The sequence below is a fragment of the Orbilia oligospora genome (assembly GCF_000225545.1).
Source record: "Orbilia oligospora ATCC 24927 unplaced genomic scaffold scaffold00097, whole genome shotgun sequence".
NCBI classification, from domain to species: Eukaryota; Fungi; Ascomycota; class Orbiliomycetes; order Orbiliales; family Orbiliaceae; genus Orbilia; species Orbilia oligospora.
The window spans coordinates 179,230-205,963 of NW_011645654.1; the positions used below are offsets into that span (position 1 = coordinate 179,230).

Sequence of the window (26,734 nt, forward strand, 5' to 3'; positions counted from 1 at the left end):
AAAAAAAAAACTTAAACGATACAAACTCAAAAAAGTAGCCGTATTCACTTCACGTGACAGGAAAGTATATTCCTGCGGCACAAAATGCCAAACTCTGCGGCCAACACTGATTGACTTCAGCGCAACGTCATAGAATCGAATCTGGGTAAATAGAGCAATTTAATCACCCAGGTATGCTAGTAGAAATAGAATTCATTTTCTTTATATCGTTAATTGCACATCAAGAATTATCGTGATATACATGCATGGCTGACGAGAGCCAATGTCTTGAGTTTACGATGCATCGATGGTCGCATCATATATATATAACTTCAATACACGATTTGCAATATACCTAGGTACTAATATTATATTACATGTAACTCCCTCGGTACATATGTCGAAAAAATCTCCAAGTACCGTAGATGTCTAGGATCATAGTTACATAAGAGAACCGGAGAGTCTATCTTTTTAAACATCCCGATTCCGATCCTGCAACCGCCCCGGCCAACCTTCTCGAAGTAGACATCGAATATCATGATTTTGTAATGATGTGGGTCCCGGCCGGGGTGGCTGTGCTAAAGGAAAAGATACATACCATCCAAACCATGCATCTCGCTGACCCTGTACATACCTACATACATACATGTTCCGACTGCTAACCTTGTTTCCACGACCTCGAAGCTATTGGTTGATCATGATTGTCGTCGACAGAAAGGGTACAATCGATGCAATCATGTACTAAGCTATGCTATGTCGGCAACGCAAGTACTTCTGACACCCGGGAGGCAAACAACGCGAAACCTCAACAAAATACCACACTCCTTGGCAAATCCGACTCCTTGGCCTTACAATGCGATGTGGGTCTATGGCTTCGACTTCACCCGGATATATCGATATTTACCTTTTATCATTTATCATAACATAATGAGCTTCATATCTAAGTGCATACCAACTACCAAACTTTTGAAACCAAAATATGAATATGAAACGGATATCATCCACTTTTAGCTTTCTTCATTCTCGATCGCTAGACTCTTCCGTTCCCGGCTGTTTAAAGGGAAAATCATTAAGCTCTGAACCCATCTCACAACCGTTCCGTTTTCATCCCTTCGAAACACCCTATCTTTCGTAACATACATATAACTTCTTCTTCTAGAATGCAAGTCTCTAAAAATATACGGTAATTCCCGTGGTTTTGTTAAGTTATACACCGTATCCGGTAAATGACGAAAAAAAAACCTGGCAGTATAGCTCTATACTATGTCTACCAACGTTACAGCTAGACGTAATCACCTCTTCAGATCTTTCGATCTTTATATACCCTCCCCGTAAAGTACCTATGGAAACTTTAAATAACACATATATACTTAACTGTAAATCCTTTAGATTTTTTGAATGAAGAATATGTATTCCGTACAAACAAGTACCCCAGAAGCCCCCCAATTCCCACCACGGGCCTCACTCCCCCGAAAATCCGAACAAGCTTCTTTAGTTTACATTGTCAATCTACCTACCACCCTCACACTCCACAATCTTACGTACCTAAAAAGAGGCTATATCCGGAGACTTCCATTTTAAAACCATCTCACCCCGATTAATTAGCCACATAACCTACCTAACTTGAGAAGACCTCAAGCTAGAAGGAAAAGACTAAAAATGGTACTCGGTCTGCCCTGCCAATTCGATTACCGCGACGTAACCTATGCCTTCCACCGAACCTTCGGTCACCTGCTCCCTCGTCGTCTCCAGAACCGAGATATAATTAATGGTCCATACGACACAGATCGTTATGCAGGCGATAACCACCCGCCAACTTCATCAGGTGGTTACAACACCTCAACGGACCAAATTGGGAGAATTCAAGCGAGAGAGCATGAACATATTACCGCTGGAAATGTCAGTGGTGCGGATGTGTATTACCCCGGTGGCCGGGAAGATAAAGGAAAGAATGAAGGGAGTCATGTAAGGAGGAAGAAGAAGAAGGAGGTTGGATGGGATCAGGGGGTTGTGGGTGGAGAGGGGAGGGGTGGTACGGGCTCGATGGATAAGAGGATGAGTATCAGTAGAGCTGTTTGATTAATTGTGAGCATGTTGTTGATGGTAGGTATTATAATATGAAGACAAGGGAAGGGCGGTTAGGGGACTAAATTCATTTGGCATTTTGTGTAGATGAACTAGGTGATAGGAACCTTAAAGATTCGCGGGTAGAATTCATGCGTGTATGCTGGTATGCGCTTACGGGGTTTTATCTTTGATAATTGGTGTACATTCACAGTTAGTTAATTCAAGTTTATAATTATTATCATTATTTACTTTTACATCTGTAATGCGTGTGTTTTTGCTTTTAGGATCTTGTTTAGGACCAAACTAATTTCTATTTCACTACTCTGGCTAATCGGCGTCTATAAACAACTCTATGTTTGTAACATTTTGATAGTGTGATATGGCTGAATTCGTAAATCAATTGGTAGTCGGTGAAGTACTCCAAGCCAAAATAGCAATGGGCTTCAGGAGCAATACCCTAGGGCGGTAATACCAGCTGAAACCCACATATAAAGCACACCAGGTGGTGAATCTGCGATCTCATTAGTTCGTCCTCTGAAGACAATAGATCATATCATGACAAACAATAGGGCTAGCATGTTGTCAAATATTAAGATTAACGATGACTCGATGATTAGGAGGAGATATCCTAGCGGTTATCAAAAAAAAAAAAAGTTGGATACAAAAAAATAGCCGATGTGATCTAAGATCCCGGAACTAGAGTAGTTTCCAATGTTTAGTTTCATCTTCTGCGGTGCGGCCCTCGAAAGCTACCCCTTGAGGGCTTTAGCTAGGGGAGGCGGCTAGGTATCGGTATAGCTAGCTCCCTAGTCCGAGCTAGCGAGGAAGCTCAAATAGATGGAGCTCAAGATAAAGCTAGGAATCTGACGTGGCAATCTGTCTGAGGCTGAAAATGTGATAATTAGCACATTGAATTTCAAATATCAGAGCTCATCCACAAAACGTGTGCTAGGGTTGATTCCGTTGGTGTTTCAATCTAGTGGTTGAGAAAAAAGGGTATTTGTATAAGGCCGGCGCTTAGAAACTTCGAGCTCTGAACTGTGGGTTGAGGCTCCGAAATTTGAGCACCTGAACGAGGGCCTTGGTGCTGACAAAATCGCGGTGGATGGAAAATGGTCATTCCAACACCAATCAAGTCGATTAAAATGCCATGCAGGAATCAGTGTGACAGTTTAAAAGTTCGTTCGCGGTTAGAGGAATCCAACTAGCCGAGAACCTGGATTCTGGATTCTGGAGCTATATGTGCATATTTGCATGAGGTGGTACATGATCGATCTGGATGAGAGCCGGACCCTGGGAATCAAATTGAGATTTCTGGTTGGGAAATTCTGCAGCTCAGCGGCACAGTACACTACCCATACTTATGCGAAGATGCTCGGATACGGCAAAGAGAGCATAGATTCTGAGCCACCAAACTAGGGCCGCAATTGGAGCATGAACCTGGTAGCTTCCATGATAGTTTGTATCTGTGTAACGTATTCCCTAGTTTGAAAGAATTAAGAAGACATCGCGTTCAGGTTTTGTGTTGTCGAGACATCGAGTGCCGACGCTCAACACAATTTTGGATTGCTCATTGTCGCACAAGGCGGCGAGACTGCGCCTGCACCTGTCAAAATCCAACGTTAGCAAGATTAGAATAGAATAGTATCGTCGAGGCTGGAGAAAGTTTCGAAATCGCAAGCGATCAAACCGATGTCTTGTCTAGACTTTGCAGATTTGACATCATACCTGTCAAAGAAATGACCGAGATGCATTATGCATGCACATGCACAAGAGACGTTCCTGACGCCTCATAGCCGGCCGGCCATACCGGTATATATTAATAGTGTCAAATATCCATCTAATCTCAAAGAGCAGAGACACCATATCGGACTAAACTCAGGCAGTTCATAAACATATATCTAAACATAAATTTGTTTCTTTATGCATTCTGAACACACAAAAGGTAGAAAAGTCAACGCTGGGGTTCGGATACATATCCGCTCAGGGTACTGACGTGACCAAGTAGGAAACATGATCATATAGACTTTACCCCTTTCTCCCGCGACAATTCGCGGTGCGAATGTCTCTAGAACAAAACAATATCCAGCCGGATTCGTGTAGCGGCGACTAATAAGGAATAGTCGGACATTGCTTGCTTCGAATCCTACGAGACCTTATGAAACCACAAGAGAGAATTATTGGCTACTGTTATATGTCTTCTACCAGGCGGTCCTTGTGGCCGTATGTCACGGTATCAATGGTCAGTTGCTTTGTAAAAGGAGAACCCCGATGGCTAATTAGACAAATCGATAAAAAGAAGCTTAAATAATTAATATATTCTTTACAGTGAGGGGGCTGCCTAACTTCAAGATTTCCTATTAAGCTCAAGGGTTTCTTCGAGCTAACACTAGCTAGCCGCTCGCCTCGACTGGCCCGAAGACTGGATGTGGCCGTGCTGACGAATTTTTCCATACTGTACCGTCGGTTTTTGCGGAGTAAGGCTGCAGAAAGGACCATGTCCCCAAACGAGCCAATCTGTCACAGATGCAGCGCCAAGAGTTCGACTGGATGCTCGCTTCGGTTTCACCAGGGGTCTGAGGAACACAAGCAACGTCACACCATTGAAGATTCAGATGACTGGGTAAGGGGCAGCTACTTTGTATTCATCAAATGCTGATACAGGAGGTCGGAGAATTCAAAAAACACGACGACCAGCCATCATTGGCGGAACCCCCTTCTGCACACAAAGCAGGCGGTTCACTTTGCCAGTGACATTCCTCCGCCGGGCTGGCGAACACCGGGGATGCATGTCGAGGCCTCTGATAGCCTCGCCCAATGACACCACTACGCATGCTTCGATATGAGGACAGTGCGGTTGTTTTCTACTTTCCCCATGCTGAAAAGCAACTGATTCGATAGACTCGTTACCGTTTTGAAACTTTTAGAGTAAGATCCATGGATATCCTCGATTGAATCACTTACAAGAATCCTTCTACTATCCTCCTGCTCCAGTAGGAGCGCTCGTAAACATTACGAACCTCATGACAATTATTTTGCAGACCCTGCCCGTCGTAAATGCAAAACGCCGTCTGATCTTCTACCTTTTTTTTTGGTGGTTATTTTCCAAAGACAGCTAAATCGCGACGAGTTGCTGAATATGTCGTCTAGTATAGGCCTGCAGGGGTGTGGGACTCGGCTTTGTAGCAGGAATGTCGACAGCCACGTACCTTGCATCCCTCCAAGCCGGAGGGTTTCGATATGAGCCCCACGCTAAACAAAACGTTCGAAGGCAAGTAAACTCGGATGTTCCGATCTGAAATATGTATTGGTAGAGAAGATGCATCCAATACATAAAGGCTGGCAGATCCCACTGCATTATCTCATTCTTTCTTCACCACCATCAAGCTTCTAGCGGCCTGCATTCTTCGGTCATCATCTTTTCACTTCAACACGCTAGCCGTGCTTTCTTTCTTTTTTCTTCTTTCGTTCCACCTCTTCAGTCTTTTTAAAAAGTTATTAGATAATTTCATCGCTGTGCGATTTGTCCATTGTCGGTTCTTCAGCCATCATTCCCTATTATAACTTTTGACAGGACAAAGAGGCAGCGCCTTTTTCCAGCCATTTTATCGGAGTCTTGCATTCTTTTAGTTCTGATATAAAAGGTAAGAGCTTATCCTTATCGACGCTTCGCCTAGATTCTTTCGAGATTCAAACTTGCGGTGCCGGTAACACCTGCAATCGGCTGGACCCTTCTCGTTTTCTTTAGCTAATCTTTAGTTTTATTACAGCATCCTTCTTTTTTCTCTCTTCTCTTTTTATTATCACAGTCGTCGATCGACTCACATTATTCAAGATGAAGTCCTTTACTCTTATTTCCACCACCTTCCTCCTTGCCGCTCTTCCATCCTCTTTCGCCGCTCCTACCGCTTCCAATGAAGTCAGTGCTAGATGGTTCAAGCCTGATGAGCAGCCAACTGTAAAGGCAGCTCAAGTTGGTGATGTCGAAACTCAAGGCGACGACGCAGCCGATGATTACGTTGTTATCATGGCTGAGGGTGAGACCCGACCTTGGGCCGAGATTTTTGCAGAGATGGGATATAATGCAACCGAAGCAAAGACTTTTGGCACAAACATAAGAGGTTTTACCACAAGTATGAAGAAGTCGACGGGTGTCAGCATGTTCGCTCTCTCCAATGTCGCCATTGTTGAGAAGAACGTCATCTACAAGGCTGCTGTTATGCCATCGAACACTGAGCCACAGATCATGCCTCGAAATCTTGTTAAGGAAAGTTTGAGGTTGAGCTCTTTGGCCAAGAGACAGAACGGCCAACAGGTCTTCATTGAACAGAGCACCGCTCCATGGGGTCTTCAGCGAATTTCTAGCGACAAGACCGTCGTGGCCAACGGCCGCAGGGACACCGACTTGACCTTCAAGTATCGATTTGACCAAGCTTCTGGTTCAGGTGTTGATGTCTATGTTTTGGATACTGGTCTTAACGTTAACCACGTTGACTTCGTTGGAAGAGCCCGATCAGGCTTCAGCGTTGATGGAAGCAGGGGTGCAAACGACGCACAAGGACATGGGTAAGAGACATACGAATATTTCAAACTGCATAAGAACATCAGCTAACATTCCATTTAGTACCCACACCGCTGGAACCGTTGGCTCTAGGACTTTCGGTGTTGCAAAGAATGTTAACCTCATTGGCGTGAAGGTTCTCGGGGATGAAGGCTCTGGCTCTATCGCCGGTATCGTCGCTGGTATCGATTTCGTCGTCACTGAGCACGGAAAGCGCTCAAACCAAGGCGACTTCCAAGGTTCCGTTATCAGCATGTCCCTTGGCGGTGACGGTCTCCCCCGGGCCATGTTTAATGCACTTCAAAAGGCCTCGGGAGCTGGTATCCACATCTCTGTCGCCGCTGGTAACGAGAACCAAGATGCTTGTAATACCTCCCCCGCCGGTTTCTCCCGTCAGATCCCAATCATCTCTGTTGGTGCCACCGATATCGATGATGCCCGTGCTTCTTTCTCCAACTTCGGTAACTGCGTCGATATCCACGCCCCCGGTGTCGATATCGTTAGCACTTTCAGCACTGGTAACACTGCCACCAGGTCTCTTCAAGGAACATCCATGGCTTGCCCACACGTTACTGGCATGATCGCAGACCTCCTCGTTCTCAACCCTAACCTCAGACAAGATCCCGTCGGTATGAAGAGACTTGTTATTTCTAAGGCTCAACAAGGTGTCATTAGGGCCGGAGCCAATGTTCCAAGGGGTGGCCAGGTTTTGTTGAACAGCGGTTTCCCCGGCGTTCCAGCTTAAACCCAAATCCTAAACCTGTAAATTCTTCTGTAGGGGTGTCATCTACCTTCTGCAGCTTCTTTTCACTGTATTTTTATAGCGTTTTCTTTTCTTTTTTCTATTCTTCTTTTCTGTATCTGAATATACCCTACATTCAGCATTCAGCATTTTCTTTTTTTTTGCATTCACCTGGAGTTTTTTTCTGAGCGATTCGCTAACAATGAAAGCATTCAGCTTTCAAAAATTTATTCATTCTCCATATATTATTTGACTGTCTAGCATAGTCGTTTCCTAAGTGATTATATTGCCACAGAAGTTTATTTTCCAGTTAATTCCTTGACACTTAGGTAGTAAAATTAAATTACAACCCAGACTGATTAGAGAGTCACCTTGAAACCGACAAATACAGTATATATTCTTGGTGCGTTCCATTGCCAATATGAAGATTTACAGTAAAATAACTTACCATCTGGATATATTGATATATCTGAATTCACGACCTCAGCATGAATCCATATCATGATCATGATCCAGCTCCCCCATCTTATGGCCTAAAATATATGCTAGTTCTTGTATTTGTCTTCTGGCTTCAAGCATCTCAACACATGCCGTGTGTTATTTTGCTTGATTATTAATAAACACTGGTCTGGAGGCAAATAAACACTAAATTTATAAATTTATAAAATACCTATTACTAGTAGCTTCAACTTCTCTATCCCATCACTTAGATTTTGTAGAGAGGGCTTTAGATCGTAGGATAGAGCCGTTTCATTTGAAACACTCTAAAAGCAAGTAGTTGCAGTTCCGGCTAGTCAGTAGCTCTATATCTTCTTTAGCTTTCATAAGAAAATCTGGTCGTTCACACTGAGCGTCAAAGAGTCTACATCTGTAGTCAGAAATGATAATATGTATTAATTAGTATCTTTATTATATTAAAAATAATTAAAGTTTTAATTTTATTAAGAAATATCGTAACTAGCAAGCAGTGGCTCTTTGTCGACTCCTAGCCGGCGGGTTCCATCACGGCCCTTATACCAACCAAACCCATACGTGTGCCCTAATTTTTCAAGGATCTCTTGTCTCCGTACAGTTGACATTCCCCATGTATCAACAAGATCATCCAACAGAGTACTATCTTGACAATAAGCAATCATAGACGCCAGTGAAGTTGGTTGCCTCGGGAGGTATCGCTTCCTTCGGAAAACATACACCAAAACGAGAGCCCCACAAAATAACCCTAGGATAGCAAGTGATACTATAGTCAACGGTGGCGACATAACAACCCTTTTCTCATACTTAAATATGGTTCCACTAACATATCCATTGTCAGAGCTCTTACCCCCTTCCAAAAACAACTCGGCTTTGTTTTGGGCGGCAAATATACTAAAGGACAAAGCAAAGGTCTCGCTAGCGAGCTTACCCAGCTCGACCGGGTCAAAGTAGTCGGTGCCATTCTTCGCGAGGCGGGTCATGAGAAGACCTTCCCAGTCCTGTGCCCTAGATTCTGGAATCTTAAGGAGCGAGCGGGATATACCGGACAAATGCTCATTAAATTGTGTCTTGGTAAATCCGGGTTCGAGGTAATCGTCGATTTCAGATGAATTTCCTAGTTTTCGATAAGATTGAATGTTCCCGATTCGGTCGACCTCTATGCTGAAGTTTGCAACTGTAACTTTTGGTTGGCAAACTAGCAATGTTTGTTTCGGTTGGCCCTCCATGACATAACCCTTTGCACCCCGGCTATAAATACGATGTGACCACGCAACAGGTATGATATTCAAGCAAAATCCTTCCCTGATATACTTTTGTCGCTCTTCCTCCCAGGAATATTCACGCTTCTCAGCGGATATATGCACCAACTTAGTGTCATCTTCTGAAGTATCGAGGTAGAGTTCTCCGGCGTTGTAGAGACTGGGAAACGGCCATCTGCCTACAATAGAATTATGATGAGCGGGCGACTCATCTCTCAGTACCGGCGGTTTGTACCCAAATACCGTTTGACACGGCAGCATATCTGAAGGGTTTCCTTGGTATGTGTTTGGGATTTGCAAAAAGGCAGTTGTGGTGCCGTTGTTGGGGTTGTAGTAAATATATTCGCCGCCAGTGCCGTTCAAAACTGGACGACATTCCATGCTACCACTAAATCCCAAAGTGGTTGTGCGGTAGAAGTCAAAGTCGAGACTGGAATTTAGCTCGGGTGCTGGTTTCACGGGTAAAAACATATGCTCTCGTGTCGACCATGGTGGTAATGGTACATGCTCTGAGATGTTCGCTCGCGCTGCTGCAAACGAATCCAGGAAATTGTTATCCCGCCGCGAATTAAACCCCCAAAAGTAAAACCCAATCGGGATTATAGGTTTCGTAGCTTGAGGTTGAAAGTTCATTGTCGTCGGAACCGCTCTAACATCCTCAAAAAATATACCAGGCAACGTCACAGCGAGAAGGCTGACAGAAACTGTCACAAAAGACACAACAGAGAGGAGGAAGTCATGGGCAACAAGGGACCTCGCCATAAGTACCGCCGGTATTGTTTGATATTTTAAAGATAAACTCCGCCCTGCACTGACGTTCCTCTTGATGAGGTTGTAGAAAGGCTGGAGAACCGAGATATCTCGATTGATGGAGGCCCATATCGGCTCCAGCACTGTGGCAACAAGCGTGGGTATGAACGCCCAGATTAAATTGAATGTAAAGGAGTTATCAGAAAGACGCGGAAGCCCCGAGCCTCTACTCTGGATAAAAAGAAAAGTCAAAAAGCCGATTATGGCGAGGTGGGTCACGAAGAACAAAACTCCGATGTTAAGTCGCAAATGGAAAGGAATAGACTCTTCCTTTAATGAAGTCCGGGGAAGCGAGATTTCTAATAAGTCAGTTTTGGGATCAGTCAGTTTCGTTACGATCTTAAAGACGCCACATTTTTTCGCACGATTTGGTCCACCTACGAGATTGAGAATCCGGTATTTCATCAAGTTTATATACCAAGCCCCCAGAATTAGGATCTTCCCAGTATCCGATATTTACCTTGCTCTGACCAATGTTCGATTTCAGGATCTTGGTACTCGCCCTATCCAGCCCATTAAACTTGGAAGGTAGATTGCTGCGAGCAATGAGGGCCATCGTAGCGGAGAGTGAATCCGGGTCGCTTTTCAGGGTCGAGTCTCTTTGATACGAATAAGCACAAAGGATGATACCCATCAGGAGTACCAAGCCAAGAAATATATCAGACACGATTGCGAAGGTCCGATCAATAACTACTGTTTGGCCTCGGACTATAACCTTACCAACTGATGTTCCGTTGCTGCGGGTAAAAAACGCAGAACTTGTGCTCACCGCCAGGCTAAAGAAATGCTTGTACGTCCGTTTAGTAGTATCCTGTAGGACCGACCCATCCAAGAAAGCTTTCTTTGGGATTGTTCCGTTGAATAAAGTATCTGCAGCATTGATTTTGGTGTTCGCAAATACGGATATGTCTGATCCAAGGACCTCCTGTGCTCCACGATTGAAGAGTGCAGCATCAAATGGGAGCAGGTCGATTTCCTCCTTTTGTATATATCTTCGAAAGATAGGAGCGGATTTCCGTTCTAAAATGGCATGGGTGGTTGCATTAATGACCACATTCTGCTGGAACTCTTGAACTCCTCTCAGTTCACACAAAGTCGACTTGATCTTAACCTTCCTATCTGTTTTGTTGAACTGGCCAAGTGTCGCCACAGTTGTAGTATTTTTGAAACCACACCATTGGCTAATTAGCTCAGGACGCCGCCAATGATATCCATACGCAATATCAAGGGGGCCGGTAATATTTGCGTTCTCCCTGGCGATCTTGAGGGTGTTTGTGACATTGCAGAGGTTCTCTTCGAATTGATATGAGACGACATAGGTTATGAACGCGTCTTGCAACTCGCTTCCAATAACCATAACATCAGTAACATTTGAAAACGACGGCTCGACGCAATTGACATCCAATGTATAAAATAGATTGGTCAAGGACCAATTAGTTGAAAGAGAGAATTTATCCTCCTGGAATGCCCGCGAAGGGATAACTGGGAGGAAGCTATCTCCCTCAGCTGTAAACCCCGGTAAACCCCCATTGAGTCTACTAATCGTATACTCGGTGAAGAGAAACTCGGGTGTTAAAGCTGAATCACTGCCGTTAATGGGTAAGAACTGAGCAGTAATATTGAAGGCGGCCCGGAGTTCAGAAGTCCTGTCAACTGTCGCCAGTATACTACTCTGCAGTGGAGTGACAATAAGGGTTGTAGTTAAAAATATTGTTGACGAAAGAAATACGCTCCAGTGTCGCTTAAAAAATGCCCTGAACGGAACCAAGAGAGGGAATTGATACTGATACTCCAAAAATAATGCATCCGAACTCGCACCCGTTTCTTTAGACAGATCATAAAATGGTTCTAGCCGTTTACAATCCAGGTCCACGATTGACCAGGCAATCCCATAAAGAACGGCAATCAATGTCGGAAGGTACTGGATCGTAAAGTACTGTCCGAGAGGCAGATCGTCGATATCCTTCATAAAAAGCAAGCCATCTCTGCGATTGCTAATATAGTAAAGTGTTTCAATAATTATAATAAAAGATAAGGTCAAAATATTAAGGAAGATAAGATATGGAAGCCGAATTGTAAAAGGTTTCCAAAAGTTTTCGGTATCGTATTGATCAGGTCCATTGGGGCCAGGGTGAAGATTCGGACTTGCTACGGATTGCGCCGAACGATACTGCGGAATACCGTACAGGGGTGACAGCGGGCGGAAAGCCGTCTCCATGAGCGTTGTCCTTGAAAAATCCGAGCCCGCGTGAGACATGGGTGTCGTAGGCCGTAAGGTCGTCGCCTCGTCCGACAGCTACCCTCAAGTTAGAATCAAAATATATCTTTTATATCAGAAGAGAACTGGTTGAAAACTTACGCCAGGAGATTGTTGCCTTGATTGCATCGTTCTGGGAGACGGATGAGCCTCGCCTCTTGAACCTTCTTCCGAAGGCTTCCTTGATCCTATTTTTAATTGCTAACGGTTTCATTTCAAACTATAGGTTGAAGTTTTGTGAGGCTATGATATACACAGTACATCAAAGCTAAAGCGTCTGTCTGGCAGTGATATTTGTATGCAACGGTGCAAATCAATGTAACAACGTTTAAATGGATCCGGAACCAGCCTGGTTGAAAAAGAGCCTACCAAGAGGGAAAAATGAAAAGAAGAAAGAGAGTATACCGAGTACCATAGCGAGAACGTGAAATAGCAGTCAAGAGGATCAAATAGCCCCCCTTCCTCTTACATTAATTTTATGTATTTTCAACAGTATAAATATAAAACTGTTTACCTTATGGCCGTCGAGGATTAATATCTCCTGAGGCTCCACCCAGCGCTACAAACGCGCTGTCCCCACCCGCAGCGCATGGCCACCCGTCCTTGTCTACAGCTGTCATCGTGTCTTTATTTTAGTCGCGATAAGACTTCCCCGCAGACATGGACTGTTACGCCAGTAGAAGGCAAGGTACGTGATTTCAATCCAAGAAAATAGATGGCAGGCGCTTCGAGAAACGAACCCTTGGATTAGTTGATATCTTGGCACCAAAAATAGAACAGGACTGTTCATCATTGGTGTTCTGAAATCCAACACCCAGCCAACTCAGACTCGTGTCAACATGCAACATACATAGCTATGCATAGCATGCACTCGATAGGGGATTCTGATCAGCCTTAAATGCCATAAAAAAATACCAAATTTATATGACGGGGACTCAGGATTTAATAAGAAATATACGTAGCAGTCAATAAAACACTAATGAAACCGCTTTAGCGTCGAAGTCCAAGCTTTACTATGATTGAATCACGCAGACACGCTAAACATTAAATATCAAAAGCTCTAATACGGATGGGTATCTTTATGCTAGATAGGTGATATATCAGTATGTACATGGATAAGATTGTATTCCGAAGGGGTGGCCATGATATCCGCGAAGTATTTCTTAGCTAGTCGACAGTCCGCCGCTTCCATCCACTTACTCCCAAAATGCCAAATGCATTCTCTTCCCAGTCTTTTTCGACATCGTGGATTGCCTCATCAAGCGGCTGCAGACTCCATTTTCGGAATGGTGCAATATCCAAGGTGCTTTCATAGCCTGCTTGATACATTTCATAGCCGGTCCATGCAATCATTGCGGCATTGTCGGTGCAAAATTCGATTGGTGGAAATGCAAGGTCCACCTTGTCAAAACTATTGAAATCAAGCTGCTTCCGAAGGCTGTATCATATCGTTTATTAACATTTCATTACTTCCATGCATGCACTCAGACTAGGGGCCCAGACTTACACTTCTCGTAGAAATGCATTGGAGGCAACACCGCCACTGACTACAATAGTCTCGATATCTACATCTTTTCCGCGTAAGCTTTCTAGGGTCATAATAACCCTAGATGCAAGGTGCTCCCAACAGCGCCTCATCACGTCTCGTGAGAGTGCCTTACGCTCATCGACTTCGGCCCAGTCATCCCCTTTCATCTTTCTTCTCGTGTCAACTAGCCTATCGACACTACTCCTCAGACCTGCAAAGCTAAATTTCATGAGGCCCCGGTGTCCCCCTTTCTTTGCACCACCTAGCGACACAGGCAATCGCCACCCATATCGCTCCTGTAGCCGATCTCCAATTAGATCGGTCTTTGAGACCTCGTACTTGCTATCGATGCCGCCTGAGAATGCAAACTCTTCAAGCATTTTGCCATAGTTTGTATCTTTTTTAGACTTGACAACTTCTTCCGGCACGACGACTCTAGCAACTTTGTCGATGCAATCCCCAACGGCAGTGTCAATCGTCTCAGCCAGTACTTCATGGTCAGTCAAGCTCCAGCTCACAACAATCATAGTATGGCCGCCGCTGACAAGCAAACTTAAAAAGGGATACTGGGGGTTATCGAGTCCATTGCCTTCCAAAGCTCTACACAACCTCACCGTAAGAGCATGAGCTTGCATGTGATTGACGCCAACAAGTGGAACATCCCACGCTAGAGCAAGACCCTTAGCAGTTTCAAGTCCGACATCAAGAGATGATACCATCCCTGGGCCACGTGTGACAGCGACAATATTTGGCTTTCGGCCATCAGGCAGGTGCTTTATAGCGTCTTGTATCAATGGAGCTAGGCTACGCCGGTGTGACTGAAACGCCGTTATCGGATTTATTCCCAGAAACTTAGTCGTATCAGCAGTTATCTTGCCATGAAACGGAAGAGTTGGCTTCCCAAAATCTGGGATTTGAAGAATAGCCACGGAAGAATCGTCACTAAAGTATAAAGCGCCACCATCATTAGCTCGTCAGGTACCAGGTACCAAGTCCTCCACGGCCTAGCTCTGTTAGGGAATGGGGGTATTCTATGGCACACCAGGAAGATTCAACACCCAACACTGTAAACCATCGCTGGGACCTGTATTGATGCTGTGAAATCCGCTGATTTCGGAAACCTGTAGTCAAGGTTGCCTCACGACTTTTGATTTGAGATCGAAAATGCGACGAAGTGAATCGTGCCACCGTCCCAGGAAACCTTGCTGCCCTCATATGCTCATACATACATATATATATATGTATACGTATATATATATCTCTATATAAATATATACGCTGGCTCCAAACGACGTTTCCTAAGACTTTAGATGGCACCGTTTATAATTAAGGGTCTCCGAGATTCAACGACTGTCGGCTCAAAGTTTTACATACGCGGAATGCCGTAGTCTCGTGGAAGGTTTATCCCAGCTGAGTTGCAGCCGATCCTCTGAAACCTTCTAGTCGACCGATTTTTGTGTTCCACAAAACGACTACACATCCAACACATTTTCTTTGCCATAAACGTTGGCAACACAACACATTACCGCACCGCGAACTCGTCGTCGTATGGTGCGTATACCTGTACCTGTTACAACTGGCCTCAACGTTGCAGCGCCATGCGCATGCTCAACGCCACCATGGCGCAATTAGTTTAATTTTTCAAAGTCAAATACGTATAATTACGGTTAGAGAATCAGCCGTAGTTTAGTCGCGTACTAGTATCTTATTTTCTACCTTTTTTTAAAACTATTACCGGATTTAACCATAATTACTGCTGTCTAGACCCTCTCCGTTCGTCGGGCCTAGATCAATGCGTCGATATATTCAACTCCTTGAAGGTCCTGTCGTAAAACATGCATCATTCTTCCACATTTGCTTCCAGCTGAACTTCGGTATGAGCCATTTGTGTCACCCTATTAAACCGTTTACGATACGCGATGAAGGTAACCCGCTATCTCCGGATCCGCACAGACTCTTTCGGAATTTTTTTTTTTGTCGGTGGAGAACTTGAAACGCCTCCTGCAAGCCACGAGGATGCAACAGGACACCAGTTCAACCGCAATTGCAACGCCACAACACAGCTTTATGAGATCCTTACATGAAGTTGATACCAAGAACAATAAGGTAGGATTCGATAAAAAAAACCTTCTAGGATTCTGAAATATTCAGAATCAGGGTAGGATTGGCTCAGGGCTCTAGATCGCCTTTTCAGATCGGATATATAATGTGTAATCAGGATGGACGTCCAAGCCCTCACCAAAAAGACCCAGGTCCATGTACTCCTCCCGAGATACCTATTAACATGTATTACATACATTGATGGCAAATTCCTGAAAACGGATATGAACGCATGAAAGTCATGCTTCTAAATCTTCTGTGAAATTTTAAATTGTTTATGCGGTGGCTGAGATCCAACAATGAATGAAAAGAAAAGTGAGGGGTAGCTCAAGATATGTAGCTAAGTACTCTACGCTAGACACTATAGCGTTTTGTCTCTTGCTTTTGACTAGTATAACTGACCAAAACCGACTTGTCTCCTGAATCAGGGAATCTCGGGGTACTGAAGAACTTCTTAGCCGATCCTGTCCGATCCCGTGTACTGTGTGACAAAAGCGATCAGTTCCATAGCCATCGCCTCCGCGAATATACAATCAGCCTTAGGTCTTGCTCCTATGACGATATCGCCTCGTATTCGCCTGCGTTTGCAAAAATAACACCGCCCCCACGGTCGTTCCGATTCAAGGCTAATGGGGCTATTCTGGCTTCCCGTGCAACAATCGAATGAAGCTGCCACCCTTAGGAATGTGTTTTGCATGTCAACAATCCATTTCCGGCGAAGAGCTGACGCCTAGGCAGAAGTCTCGAGAACATCACACGGATAGTGGTGTATCTACGTCTTTTTTAGCGTTTCTTTCGAACTATTCTTTTAAACGTATGATGATCATCGGTTTTTGGACATCTATAGCAGGGATGGCATGGGAGGACAAATAAACTAGCAAGCCATGGCATTATGGGCCCCGAATCCAATGGTTCTGTATCCGAAACAGACCAGAAAGAGCTTCCGCCCGGAAACCAACTCTCTAGAATGAGTGTAATGGTTCCATATATGCATATCTTTCACGAGCTAGATCATAGTATACTAGTCTACACATAGTGCAAACGGCAGCCAAAAAGGCCTCATCCGCGTAGTGTAGCTAGCTGGGTATTTGAACATTAGATACGAAGTACGCGTGTTGGAAGTTACTTAGGTCGATCAATAAACTTATGATAAAAATTTGTGCCATCTGGCAGGATTGATGTGCAGTTTAATGTCTATCTATTATTCGTGAACATGTTAACAGATGGTATCACTACATGTGCTAGATTTGTTAAGAGTTCCATGTCTTAAGAAGATTAGAGACAGAACTATCGACTTAGGCCAAAATGCATGATTGTATGAAATATGCAAATTGATTTGTGTATGTATGTTCTAGATCTAGACACTCCCTGCACTATCAACACTCCGTCCATGTTCGATCTCTCAGTTACCTTGAATTTCCGTGCGGCATATTCCTTGAGAAAGTTTTAAACCCATTGAGATTGAGGGTTTCTTGACATATCAATGCATGGGGACTCGGTTCTGGCTATCTCAGAGACCTTAAGAAATTATGCAGTTATCTAGTTATAGCCGACATAAGGAGTACGCTTGTTACATACGTCTTAAATATCTAGTTGGTATTAGCTAAATATTACTCAAATACACACACTTAAGTATCTAGCAAGCTCACAATGTTGGAATTAGACTCTCGGCCCTCATATTTCCTTTCTTTCTGAAAATCCAAGATGGACCGCGGGACTCGACACACGGGAGAAAATTTTGCAAGTCTAAGTCCAAAGTAGAGGCAACCGATCAAAGACGGTCACCGACAAGGGCCAGGAGTCACTGTGTCTTGTACTAGCTTCTTACAGGCGAGCCAATCTTATAACGTCCATACATGCTATACCTTCCCAAATATCCCTCTCGAGGATCCAGCCTAGGATGGCTCCGTCGGATGTAGAGGGTTATTTCCAACGGCCCTCCGTCAGTTTATTACTTTTAATTACCTGCCAGTTCATTTAGAGCGGTCTTTACGGGAGCATACCGCCGAGAATTGATATACCTCATGTTGATCTCCGGGCTTGGGCCCGCGCTGAATGGACCTATGAGAAAGGCTACGAATATAATGGGAACCTTGTTACATCAGGTAGTAAACAAACCAACTAAAAGTTTTCCATCTGACCTGTTTTACAACCTGCATTTCAAGCAACAAGTTGACTGGTCAGTCCAACAAGCAATCGATCCCGTATGTTAGAAGATCATCGGCATGAAATATTCCCCGAAAAGAGGTCCCCAAGTACCAGCAACGTTAACTTGTGCATCAATCCCACATGACAGTTTGGTCCACATACAATATCACCTGTCGTACGAAATATGTCTGAGCCGGGAGGGGCGACCAGCCTCCCGTAGATATCCTAGTACTCTATCCAGCCCACGGCTTCCGAGGGCGTAATCCGAGGGCGTAATCCGGGTCGAGAGCGCGCCGTTATCGCGACCTGTAGCTATTATGAACACCACCCCTAGGATGTTATTTTTTTCTTCTTTTGATTACTCGCCTGAACGATTAAATGCAGGCATTTTGCATCAATGCATCATGCACCGTCGGTTCGTGGTCGTCGAAATGGAGGGGTGTCAAGTGATATGATTCGATTTCTCCAGGAGGATTTAATAATATATCCGCTCTAACCAGGCAAGCCATCAGCCAAAAAGATCATTTTCGAGTTAGGCAAAAGGCCTAGAGCCCCAATAAATCTGTATCAAAGGCGTGCATTTGGTAAATCTACAACGAAATCATGTCTGCGGGTGCTTCGTGAATGGGAGGGGGGCCTCTCATGATCATTGCAAACTTCTCGAGCGGGGTGGACAACAAGGCGCTGGCCCACTCTTGCTCTTGAGCAAGCCCTAAAGATCTGGAAATTGAACACGATTATCACAACTTGAAACGTGCAACCAATACGGTCATTAAACACGCTAGCTATGCATGTACAGCCAAGTAGGGAACAGAGAATGTCCTGTTTGTGTTCGTCCACATCGACAGGGCGGCTTGATGGTAGCCGGAAGGCCCCTGGGCTGTAGGCATATGCATGCAGAAGGTTATCCCAAATGTGCCTCTCTTTACGAAAGCTATGTGGTGATAACCGGGCAGGTTTACAGAATAGTCAACCACATTGCAGTTGCAACCAAATGGAGCCGATGCATACTGAAGACTAGTGAGTCGGTGCAGCTGCAAATGTCACAAAGTCAATTTTGGACCCAATTAAACGTCACCAAAGTCGTACGAGAAACCAACAGCCAAATTGTAAGTTGAAAAGCTTGGGGGGCATCGAAATTTCGATATTCTGGTCTCAGTATTTTAGTATCAACATCCATGCCTCGAGGCCCACCAAAGGGTTTTAAGGGAGGGGGGAACTATTTAACCCATATTAAATCCGGGCAGGAGTTCGCAAGGTGAAGAACTCTTGCCTGAGCTTAAGTCGGCGAAAGACGGAAATGCTTTCAAACCCGAAGGCGCTGTTGATCCCTTCCACATCTGGACTCGTCGCCTCCTGTATCGTTTCTGGTCGATTCGAAGCGTCAAGATACATTTGTGCCCACAGAAACTGCCAAGTTGAAAAGTGGGGCCCGCGAGTAGCTTCACTTGGTTGAATGTGATCGAAAAAAATTTGTTCCCTGGCGCATCTCCTGGTACATAAGCAATCCAGACGTTTCACTGCCGCAGGGTCAGATTCGCACTAATCTTTCAGATCTGTGTCCAGCCTAAATAAACGGGGCGAAAGCCCTGTGTGTTTTCCCAGTGTTCAAATTCATACGAGGCGGCTCGGGCAAAATGATTTGGTCGATTGGAATACCATGTCGTTTCTCAAATCGAGCCCGCATAACTTAAGTTAAGATACCCAGATCTTTGTGTACTCTCGGTTTTGCTGAAGTTGATCGAACTTCTAGGATATGATATTCCGGCCAATTGGATTCGAAGTCGGCACCCCTTTCTCCTATTACCCTAGTTGTATGTATCAGCAGAAGTGGGGTATGTGCCTATTGAGCTTGGAAGAAGGCTTTTAGAATTCCTAGCATCGAGTTGCTTAGCTAATACCCAACAGCGTGATGCGATTAACGAAAAATTTCGAAATAACCAACATCTACACCTTGCAATGCAGATTGCACAGTGCTCAAATTCTGCGGCCTAGCGATATGCATGTATGCAAACCTGGCCAACGGCACATCTCATCCACTCCCAATTCTTCAACAATCGGAGAGTTTCCCAAGAGCCGATTGTTTTAATTTTTAATTTTTTATCTTCCAAGGGTTCTGGGAGCATCCGTGAGTGGTATGACATCTGCTCGATTCAACCGAAAATCGCGTATCGTGCAACTCCAGGCCGCCAAGCATCAGTCTGCACGACGGGATATCTATTTGTTCTCTGATTGGATGACGAAATTGCAAGATCGAAGGCCGTTGGTTAGATCAAGATCTGAGAGCCTATTTTTGGGGTGGGTCCATACAAGAGAACGAAGATTGGGCCCAATAATTGTGCGGGATAAGAATGCCCGCTAGCCGTATCAGGAATACCTTCAGATCTCAACGGAAGCTGGTCGCACGCTGGCGGTTGGGAGAAATGCCGCCCAAGATTGCCTCTGGAAAAGGGAAACCGTTTGTTGTTTTAGTCACCAAAAGAAGTCAAATGTTTGGATAGGCTTCCTCTAATTCTAATTAGCTGCAGGATCGTATCAAAACCGTTGAAAGCAATCATCAATGCTGCGGCAAACAAACTGTACACCTGTGGACCAGATCCGAAGCATTGCATCCCCACACCCGAAGGATATCCGTTTCGATCTTAAAGGACATCGTGCATTATGAGTGACCCACGATACGGGCAGCTATTAATATAAGAACCTATATTGCGACGTGGATGTCCCTAGAAGGATCTTGTGAAGAGAGTGAAGAGGACTCTACATTCCAAACCCTTTCGAAACTGTCCGTTTAGCCGATGCGGGCATGTCTCAAGAAAACATCAAAGCTGCCTTCCATCTTGCATGTTTGCTGGAACTTCCCCAGAAGAAAACTTGCCCTGCTTGGACGCCAGGGATATAGCAAATGTTGTGCTAACAAACATCCCGGCCGTTGAGATCTAGACCGTGATCCGACTTGGCCAAGAGCTCCACTATTGGAGGGACCCTGGCGTTCTGAACACTCATTTCGCCTACCCCTAACCATTTCATCGAAAGGCAATACTTTACTATCAAAGACACGCGGGACGACTCCTGATTATTGGTGGACTCATTTTAGATTGGGACTAGCTATGACGTAGTGGAAATACCCTTGGACTCTTAAGTGCAGTCCGAAGCCAATACAAGCAAGTGGGTACCACGACCCAAATCGGCCGAGGCTTTAGCTTTTGCGGGCGCCAATATACATACATATGTACATAGCCATCCCGAACGATGAATCCACTTGGAAGGGGAAGATATCGCGTGTTCTTCACGTTCCAATGAACATATACGATCTGCAATTATTAAAGATTTGGCGGGAGCCTACTGAAGGCTGCTTAGCTAGTCTCCATAATATGTCAATCAATGAGCCAACTATACATACGCATACATACTTAAGTATTATCATGCGGAGCGCTGGGACGAGAAGAGACTTCTATCTCCGCCGCCAGATCGTCCGCTAGGACTAATATTCCTCCATTTGGCAGTGACCACCCCGAAGGAGCGACGAAGAGACGAAAGCAGCCCGGGGAAAAAAAACAGCTGCCAATGTCAGGTTCCAAAGTTAATCTCTTTTTGGCATGGGTTCAACTCGAATGCGCCACAATCGTCCCCAATCTGGCAGTGGGTTCTCTCCATCACCCCAGTTAAGACCTCTGTATTGATTTTCATCGGCGACCTCCTTCCTTATCCTCTCGAGCTGGCCAACCTTGGCGGGGGCTGCTGGATATCAGACGCTCTGCTACGTAGTATACTAGTATGTAACCGACATCCATCTGCTGCCTCGGTAAATACCGTTAGAACCGGCGTTGCATCAAGCAGCCGAATGGGAGAGGAACTCGACCCTTTAGTTAGCGCCGTTTTCGATCACACCGACTTGTGACGAAAATCGGCAGACCGGAGGACTCAACAAGCATATGCCTGCGGGATAGACGATGGAAAAGGCTTTCGGCCGCATCCAGACCTTCGGGTTGTCAAGGGGTTTTGCCAGCTGGATTCCGATTTTGTGTGATCTTGACGGAATCCGTTAAAAGTGCTATGTAAAAAGGTTCCACATCATTGGATGCATAAACCCAAGAGTAAATCCTAGTGTCACGAAGACCCAGCGGCTCCGACCCCTCATAAAAGCATAATACCTATACGTAATTATAGACTCTTGAGAATTGGACTACTGTGCTACATGGTCTTCAGTTGGTATAAAATCTTAGGAATTTTGAGATGACGTGGTAGCCCATTTCCACATATGTCAATGTTGAGCATTCTCTCGAAGGAAAGAACACTAGATTTATATAATCAGTTCAGAACACTCCAAAATCAAGAAGGGATCTCTCTAAAGATGGAATGAGATGGCTTACATATGTAGAGTCTGTTTCCTACATGCAACAGATCCCCTCACGGCAAGGCTGGAATATTCCTATGGGTACAATCCCACATTGTACCTGGAAAACTCGGCTGAACCCATATGGCAAATCCGGAATCAGGAGTCTGAAAAGTTCTGCCGTTTTCTTTTAATTTTAGCCATTTTGGTTTTTGAGATCGGTAATTTTAACAAGTTGTGTTTCAGGAGCCTGTGACTTTACTACTTTCTTTAGAAGATGCCGCTTTCCCTGAAGCTAAGCTTAAACAACCCGCTTGGGAGAATTGCGCGGTTAAGTTAAATCTCGATTCAAATTAATTAGGCCACAATGTGGAGTACTGACTAGTGTATGAGACTCAGTTGAACTCAGCAGGAAATGGAATTTCAAGCTATTTTGTATCGAGAATCGAGAGGATAAGCCTTGGCAAGGTCCCGCCCTGACTTCTAACAACATACTCGGGAGATCGGATTGATGGCAATATCAGATTTGCATAACGAGCATCTCCGATCCCCACTAGACATTATCAGGAAGGCCAAGCGGACATGGAGCAGGAAGCAAGAAGCAAACCCAGTTCTTCTTGAGCTGGGTGCCAGCTGCGTTACAGAAACGTCGACGATCGAATACCTCTCCCCAGCAAACCGGATAGAGTTCATGTATGTAACTTGTCTGGCAATGTATCCCACGATTTTAGTCCATTTCGTACAATCACGTTGGCTTCGATCGTGAGTAGCACATTCTCTAGCGCGATAGGAACTCTGATCGATGAATATACACTTTTCATGAAACCCCCCTACGTACTATTACCAAATCCGATCTTTGCTCGCTCTGTTTCTCTTGACTCGAGAAAGTAGACCTTTAAACGCCACAGGTTAGCTTTGGTCGCTCAATAAATTCTCAACAGTTTTACATGGATTGGGATTCTGGACTATAGTACATGCGAGAAAAGTGGCTTTCGAATTCCCCATCCGATAGTCCAATTTCCATCCCCGTGATATCGTCAAGTTCTGGTACTCAAAGGGCCCGTGTAAATGCGATACGAGGTTTGTGATTTGATGGTGAACTTTGACTAGCCAAAGCGCCGCAGAAAAAAAAAGAATAAAACATAAAAAATAAAATAAAACTAGCTCGATGAAAAAGCAAACTGTTTGCTGCCTCCACATCGTCATCGTCAAGTCTTAATTTCCTTGACGGCGGGTCCCACGGCCTTTTCAGCCTTAGCCTCACAGTTGTTTGAATTCTTCTCTTCCCTTAGCGATTCTGTTTACCTTTGCTTTTGCCAAGCGGCCTATTGTGCTTCTGACGGAGGTGTGCTTTTTTTGCCAACATCCCGGTATTCCCGGATCCAATGCCCATGGCTCAAGGGTAGCCCCCGTGGCGGCTTCCCTGTTCGCCCTGTATACACCTTTCTTTTTTCTCCACTCTGTACACACAGGGAATAGAAAGCCTATGCAGCTTTTCTTAGGAGAATGGGGTGTTTTTTCTCCCAAAGGTGGACGAAATTTCATGTCCACACCTTGGGCAGGAGCCCAGGAGCGGAACTATAAGCACCCAAGACGTACGCATTTGCATATTATCCATTAGTTTCGTTTCTTTTCCTTTGCATACTTTGAGAGTTCAAATACATATACCCTTCTCCCGCCGTCTTCCCGTTCGCTTGTACGCTGAAATAAAACCACTCTACCTATATAATCACCATCGAGTTCATATCTCCACACTATAATATTCTTCCTCTGCATATATACACACAGCTAGTTCCCCATCTTGAATCACACCGTTACTTCTCTTACCGCACATCTATCTGGAACATATTCTTCTAAGGTAATTCTTGACATGACCCTTCTCAATCAAGTTTGCGTTGTCATGTCATGTCAATACTGATTTTATATTAACTCCTAGTCGGGCCATCGAGCGGTTGCACGACATATCCTCAAAGAAACACAAAAAGAAATAGACAAAAATTGAATCAAAGGCAGGGAAGAGATTATATATTTACTTTGAATACACCCGATCGTGATTCTTCAAAACCTTCAAATCTACAATCATGCAGCAACGTCGGGGGCCGTGGTCTCCTTTAGAAGATGCAAACCTAGTGTCTTTAGTCCAAAGATTCGGAGCCCACAACTGGGTACGGATATCACAACTTGTTGGAACGAGGTCGCCAAAGCAGTGCAGAGAACGGTTTCATCAGAACCTCAAGCCTCAGCTCAACCGTGACCCAATCACACCAGAGGAAGGTGCTTTAATAGAACAGCTTGTCGCTGAAATGGGAAAGCGTTGGGCGGAGATTGCTCGAAGACTAAAAGGCAGAAGTGACAATGCGGTCAAAAACTGGTGGAACGGTGGCATGAATCGACGGAAGCGAATGTGTATACGACAAAAACAGATTGAAGCAGGTCGCTCATCGGTAGAACAGGAGCGAGCATATAAGCTAGTATCCATCGAGCCTATGCCGCACTCGCCTCCTTTCAATGGTAGTCCCCAGCAGCATTCGCCTCATCATCCAACTCTTATCCCATCGACTCATTCCCAGAGGCACTACGTCGAACCTGCTCTGCTTTCACCCCCTCTTTCGATTTCAATGTCGAGGAGAGGGTCAAAAGAAACAACTCCTGCTTTGACTATGGATTCGATTTCACCAAATTCAACTTCTCCCAGGCTACCTGCCTCGCCTGCAGTTGATGTTAACTTGCCACCTCTGGTGAATAGAGCCCCTTCTGGGTATTCCCATCAAACCCCGCATCTCCAAGGTCTTTCCTATGAGGACCGCAGGCGAAGCCTTCCTCACCCTCTCGAGGAAAGAAGGTACCCACAAGCGACACAGTGCGAGAAGGCATACCTACACAGCCCTCTTGCTCATAGACCCTCTCAAGAGCATGGTGGGTATCTTGCACAACTTGCAGAGCTTTCACAATCTTTCCGAATTACAGAACCGAAGCATATTGCACACCCTCCATCTACTCCGGTTACAGTATCATTCCCAACTCTTCCGGCTACGCCGCTTTCTCCTGAAGGCCCTAATAAGGATCAGAGGATGACTCTATCTAGCATTCTCCTATAATAACTATTGCAACACTATCCTCATAATTGCTAGTAGACTTCCACGCACGCCCACTTCAACTGTTTTATTAGCGATATCGTCCTTTTATATGCCTTTTTATTCCCTACGTTGTGGACGACATGCTCACACATCATTTTTCTTATAAATACTTTTCCTTTGCCCGGGAATTAATCTGGGCATTCGGTTTTCTTTCACCCTCTCATGTTTTTGTTTTTCTATCATCCATTTTGGAAGGGAACTCAGGGAACGGAGTCTGACAGGTCTTTTTTTTTACTGCGTCGACATTGTGCATTTTTATCGCTATTGCTGCTTGGGCGGAATACCTATCTCCTTTGCCTGATTCATTTTCTCACTCCATCTCATGTCAGATTTCTACGGCGTTCTTGGGCTCCTTTCTTAATAACTGTATAGTAGGTGATTTTTGATCACCATTACCAATGTTACTCAACCACTGGCCTATAGTTGGCTCTCTCCATCTTATCCTTTTTTTTTTGTCAACCTCATGAATCTTCGGGGTCTGTACCAACAATTAGTGGTGTATCTAAAACTTGAACAACTTACCACAAAAACACATTTTGAGGATATCAACACTTTACTCGTGTCTCCGTATTATAATCAACATACTCAAATCATCATTCCAAGGTTGTGTGAGACTCCAACATCGCCAGATGGGCGCTTCGTTCACCTGCTACTAACTAATGCATATGGGCCACAACCCGGATGGGCTATCACGCTGAAGAGCAGTGTGGCCTAAACTCTAATAACCGGTCACGAAGAAAAAACGGTAGCGCCAGCACATTATGGAATGTGCCTTGGTGGTAGCACGACGAGTAAGAAAAGAGATGGCTGTTTCTTCCACGGGCCTGTTTTCCACCTGCGGGAAATTTTTTGGTTTTTTAAAAAAGCTATTTCCATTGCATTAGCTAGTTTACCCCTCGCTGGAAGCAATTTTCACTCCACCTCGGAGATTTTTTTTTTTTTTTGTGATGGACAACGGCTTAGTTGTTGACATTCTTAGACCTATACATTGCGGTTATACTTGTTTTAGGTAGCTCCAACAGACGTAACGAAATAGTACTGACCCATTTCATATGTACTGTTATACCGATAGACCAGTGTAATCTAGAAGCCAACAGCTGTGTTATGTCTAATTGTCATGGATTCCCTGCCCACTAAGTACATGTATGCAACATCATTAAGTCTCATTGCAAGAAATACTTCAGTATACATTGATATGTCAGTTTGAGTGTGATCAAAACATAGTCAGTCCAACTGATTCGTAGCTATTGTCTTACCATATTGATAAATGCGTGCCTCTGGTTCCAAGATAGCATAATTACATACATACGTACAGGTACCTAAAACTTTACAATATTTC

The 26,734-nt window shown here is 44.6% G+C and overlaps 5 protein-coding genes across 5 annotated transcripts; 3 read left to right on the forward strand and 2 right to left on the reverse strand.

Annotated features, from left to right (window-relative positions):
* Positions 1 to 1,638: 1,638 nt before the first annotated feature.
* Positions 1,639 to 2,058, forward strand: AOL_s00097g42 (uncharacterized protein; the record flags this gene model as incomplete). The annotated part of the gene is made up of 1 exon (XM_011125875.1): positions 1,639 to 2,058. One exon carries the CDS (start codon positions 1,639 to 1,641, stop codon positions 2,056 to 2,058), a length of 420 nt encoding a protein of 139 aa, XP_011124177.1.
* A 3,823-nt stretch (positions 2,059 to 5,881) lies between these two features.
* AOL_s00097g43 (uncharacterized protein) lies at positions 5,882 to 7,352 on the forward strand (the record flags this gene model as incomplete). Its single annotated transcript, XM_011125876.1, has 2 exons — positions 5,882 to 6,612; positions 6,671 to 7,352. The coding sequence occupies 2 exons, from the start codon at positions 5,882 to 5,884 to the stop codon at positions 7,350 to 7,352; spliced, it is 1,413 nt and encodes a 470-aa protein (XP_011124178.1).
* Positions 7,353 to 8,290: 938 nt separating this feature from the next.
* AOL_s00097g44 (uncharacterized protein) lies at positions 8,291 to 12,278 on the reverse strand (the record flags this gene model as incomplete). The annotated part of the gene is made up of 3 exons (XM_011125877.1): positions 8,291 to 10,191; positions 10,274 to 12,188; positions 12,252 to 12,278. The coding sequence occupies 3 exons, from the start codon at positions 12,276 to 12,278 to the stop codon at positions 8,291 to 8,293; spliced, it is 3,843 nt and encodes a 1,280-aa protein (XP_011124179.1).
* A 1,038-nt stretch (positions 12,279 to 13,316) lies between these two features.
* On the reverse strand, positions 13,317 to 14,892 carry AOL_s00097g45 (uncharacterized protein; the record flags this gene model as incomplete). The annotated part of the gene is made up of 3 exons (XM_011125878.1): positions 13,317 to 13,587; positions 13,657 to 14,619; positions 14,720 to 14,892. The coding sequence occupies 3 exons, from the start codon at positions 14,890 to 14,892 to the stop codon at positions 13,317 to 13,319; spliced, it is 1,407 nt and encodes a 468-aa protein (XP_011124180.1).
* Positions 14,893 to 24,339: 9,447 nt separating this feature from the next.
* On the forward strand, positions 24,340 to 25,356 carry AOL_s00097g46 (uncharacterized protein; the record flags this gene model as incomplete). The annotated part of the gene is made up of 1 exon (XM_011125879.1): positions 24,340 to 25,356. The coding sequence occupies one exon, from the start codon at positions 24,340 to 24,342 to the stop codon at positions 25,354 to 25,356; it is 1,017 nt and encodes a 338-aa protein (XP_011124181.1).
* Between the last annotated feature and the right edge of the window lie 1,378 nt (positions 25,357 to 26,734).